Below are 3,445 nucleotides of genomic sequence, written 5' to 3'. Positions count from 1 at the left end.
CCACGCTTTTTGTGTAGCCTGACTTTGATGTCGTAGTTAATATTTTTAATACTTTGTAATACTGAACTATTTTTAAGAAGCTCCGTAGATGTCCTCAGTAGAAGTTGATGTTTTTGCAAGTTCTGCTCGTTGTTTGAAGGATTGCGAACCCCGCGGCGGTCACCGTAGTTGATAGCTTGACTGACGTGAGTGACTGGATTGCTGTATCTTTTTTACCTTTTTAAGACTGTTTGTGCCAAGCCGGCCAAGAGACCATGAGGAAAATGAGTGACAAGGCACTGTGCGAGCCCCTCGTGACGTCCTCTGTGACTGCAGCAGAGGAGGCCACTTACTCACCTCAAGAATACTCCTCAGGTCAAGAATACTCCTCAGGTCAAGAATACCCCCCGCCGGAGTATACCCCATTCTCCTCTTCTCCCTCCTACCACGTGGAGGCCGCCCAGCACGTGGAGGCCACGCACGGTGTGGAGGTCGCTCAACATGTGAAGATCACGCCCCCTTCCGAAGAAGCTAGTGTATCGGGCGACACCAAGCCCGTTTTTGAAGAGCTCTCGCCCTGCAAGTTTCCGCGCCCGGCGCCGTGGCGCCAAAAGATCAGCAGCGAGGCTGACGTCAAGCCGCAGGTGCTTGTGAAGCGCGAATCCGAGATGGAGTACCGCGAAGGTGACGGCGACGGAGGCGGACCCGGCGTGATCCGGTGCGTTGAGACCAGCATGCCGCCCCCCGACACCCACCCCTACGAGCACCGCGGCAGGCGCTCCTCAGGGGAGTTTGCCCGGCCCATGAACGTGCCCCGAGAGGTCATCCGGGGCCCTCATGGTGCTCGGTACCGGGATGCTCGCCGCTCCCACGACCTTCCCCGTCCTGACCAGACTCGCCCCCCGGACCTGATGAGGGCGTCGGACTGCCCACCGCCGACACCCTCCTCTCCTTCCTCCTCGACCACGTCCTCTGCAACCGGTGGGCGTCCACGCGCTACGGGGAAGAAGGACCGCAAGAAGGAGGAGCCCGACGATGTTTCCAGTTCCATCCCCGACTTAGGTGAGTGTTGGACTCGTTGTGTGCATGGCCAGCTGCTCCCCACGACCCCTCGCGCCGCGCTCTCTCCCCTCTTGCTCTCCATGCCCCTCACTCTCTTGCTCCCTCTCTCTTCCTCGTCTCTCACAACTCTCCCTCTCTTCTCGCTCTCCATGCTCTCTCTCCTCTCTATCTCTCTCCCGCTAGTACCTCCACCCAGCCTCCCGCCCCTCCGCTCACCCTCGCCTCAGACATTCACCGGCCCCTTCGTGTTTTGGCTTTCGCTGTTGTGCCGCCGAACGTTTTGATGTGTTTTGTCATTCGCTGTTGTTTTCCCTTTTTTTCCGCCGATGCCCGCAAGCTGCGATGTTAGGAGTGTTCGGTAAAAAAAATCCCTTGTATGTGTCACAGTTTTGACTTTATTTCAGTGTGCTTCAGGTGTTGGGAATTCCTCCTGAAGGGAAAGAATCGTTATACACCTTGCGACCCCATATATAGCCATTTTTTTTCTTCTCCTTCCTCCTTTTTCCTCCCTTTTCTTTCTGACATTCTCCTTTTTCACTCATTTCTATTCTTCTGTGTTCTTGTCCTCTGCCAGCCTTCACTCCAGAACTACCGCCAACCCAGATGTCGTGGCAACCCTCAGTATTTTCCCTCCTCCTCCTCCTCCTCTTCCTCTCCCATGGCTGCCCTCCTGCCTGGCCTCAGCATCCCTTAAAGTCAATAATCCCTTGTCTCAACTATTAACTGTCCCTCACGTTCTTCCCTTCTACTTCCTACACACACACACACACACACACACACACACACACACACACACACACACACACACACACACAAATGTCCCCTTTTTGGTAAGAGCCGCAGGTTTGCCCTCATCAACAAACTCTTCCTAAAAGGTTCCTCCCGCTGCCGCACATGAAGGAAAATGACAAGTCCCCCCAAAAAATATGTGGACAACTTTTTTGCCTTTTACGTTACGCTAAGTTGTTTACCCTTGGAGGGGGGGAGGGGGGGGAGGGGGGCAGACAAGAGATCTTAACATGCCATGGAGGTGAGAACAGGTTAAGTTAGGTTAGGTTAGGTTAAGCTGCGTTATTTTTTTTTGGACGTATTCCTTGTTTTTATGTTATTTTGTATTTTTTTCTCGCCTTCTCTGTTCCCATGTCTCCCTCGCTTCCTTCCTCCTCCGTCCTTGTAACTCTTCAACCCTCCATCTTTATGCCCGAGTCCTCTCTCCTTCGTCTCCGTGTTTCCGTCCCTGTCTCCGTCCTCTGTCTCTTACCTCCCCTCCCTCCCTCCCTCTGTTCCTCCATCTCTCCGTCACCGCCGCCTCGTCTTCCCGCCGTCCCTGCGCCCTCCTCCTCCTCCTCCTCCTTGCTGTGGCCGGAAAGTTATCTCCTGTTGTGGGTTCATGAAGCACGTAGTCTGAGAGAGAGAGAGAGAGAGAGAGAGAGAGAGAGAGAGAGAGAGAGAGAGAGAGAGAGAGAGAGAGAGAGAGAGAGAGAGAGAGAGAGAGAGAGAGAGAGAGAGAGAGAGGTTCTTATCCCCGGCCATAAGGGTTAGGAGGTCAGGGGTTATGCAAGAGCTGGCATTTTAGGGTGATGGGATGAGCCCCCCGCGTTATGCAAGGGTGAGTGTATTTTTTCTTTCTGCAGGTGTTATGCAAGGATGAAGGAGCTACGTGGGGGGGGGGGGGGGAATGGGACCCTTCTGCAGGAGTTAAGCAAGAGTTAGCATGGTAGTATGTGCTCCGCTGCAGGAGTTTCTCAAGGGCGGAAAGTGACGAGCAAGTACTGCGAAGGAGGAGGAGGAGGAGGAGGAGGAGGAGGAAGAGTGAGTCTGGGGCGGTGGGTTAGGTCGTGAGGCAGAGGCGGCGATATGGTAGTGTATGCCCCTTCACAGGCGTTATACTAGGGCTGCACGGGGTCCTGGTGTGGTAGGATATGCCCCTGATGCAAGGGCTAAGAAATTGAGGTTGTTGTATGTGCCCCGCGTCGGTGGCATTATGAAAGCGGAGGCGGAGATAGCACCCCGCCCTGCCCTGCCGCCCCGCTCTTCTGCTCCCCTCGCGCGATGCTCACTACGGCCACTGGAACGCTTTTTCAACACCGCTCTTTTTGGTTCTTACGGAAAAGAGACTCACCGAGGATCGAAAAAGACCGTAAAAGTACCGATCCCGTAACGATATATACAAAAAAGCGTCAAATGGAGAGATCAGTATGTAGTTTTAAAGGATTAATGATAGGACCGAAAAAATAAAGACTAAAAGTACTGATCCCGCAATATTACATAATCAAAAGCGTCAAATGGAGAGATCAATATATATAGTTTTAGAGGCTTGATGATACTCTCCGCTTGCTGTGCTGTTGATGGTACTGAAATAAAAGACCGTTAAAGTACTAATCCCTTAGACATACATATAAAA

General features: G+C 53.0%; 1 protein-coding gene across 1 annotated transcript in view; it reads left to right on the top strand.

Annotated features, from left to right (window-relative positions):
- The window catches only part of LOC126995682 (uncharacterized), a 2,882-nt gene extending 1,128 nt beyond the window's left edge, over positions 1-1,754 (top strand). The window contains exon 1 of the mRNA XM_050855460.1: positions 1-1,754. This exon is cut by the window's left edge and continues 1,128 nt beyond it. Coding sequence (XP_050711417.1) covers positions 255-1,325 — 1,071 coding nt within the window. The 5' untranslated portion in view covers positions 1-254 and the 3' untranslated portion in view covers positions 1,326-1,754.
- The last annotated feature ends 1,691 nt before the right edge of the window (positions 1,755-3,445 follow it).

Source organism: Eriocheir sinensis, chromosome 8 (genome assembly GCF_024679095.1).
Source record: "Eriocheir sinensis breed Jianghai 21 chromosome 8, ASM2467909v1, whole genome shotgun sequence".
Taxonomy (NCBI): Eukaryota; Metazoa; Arthropoda; class Malacostraca; order Decapoda; family Varunidae; genus Eriocheir; species Eriocheir sinensis.
The sequence above is the reverse complement of the archived record's forward strand: the minus strand, read 5'-3'. Positions and strand labels throughout refer to the sequence as shown.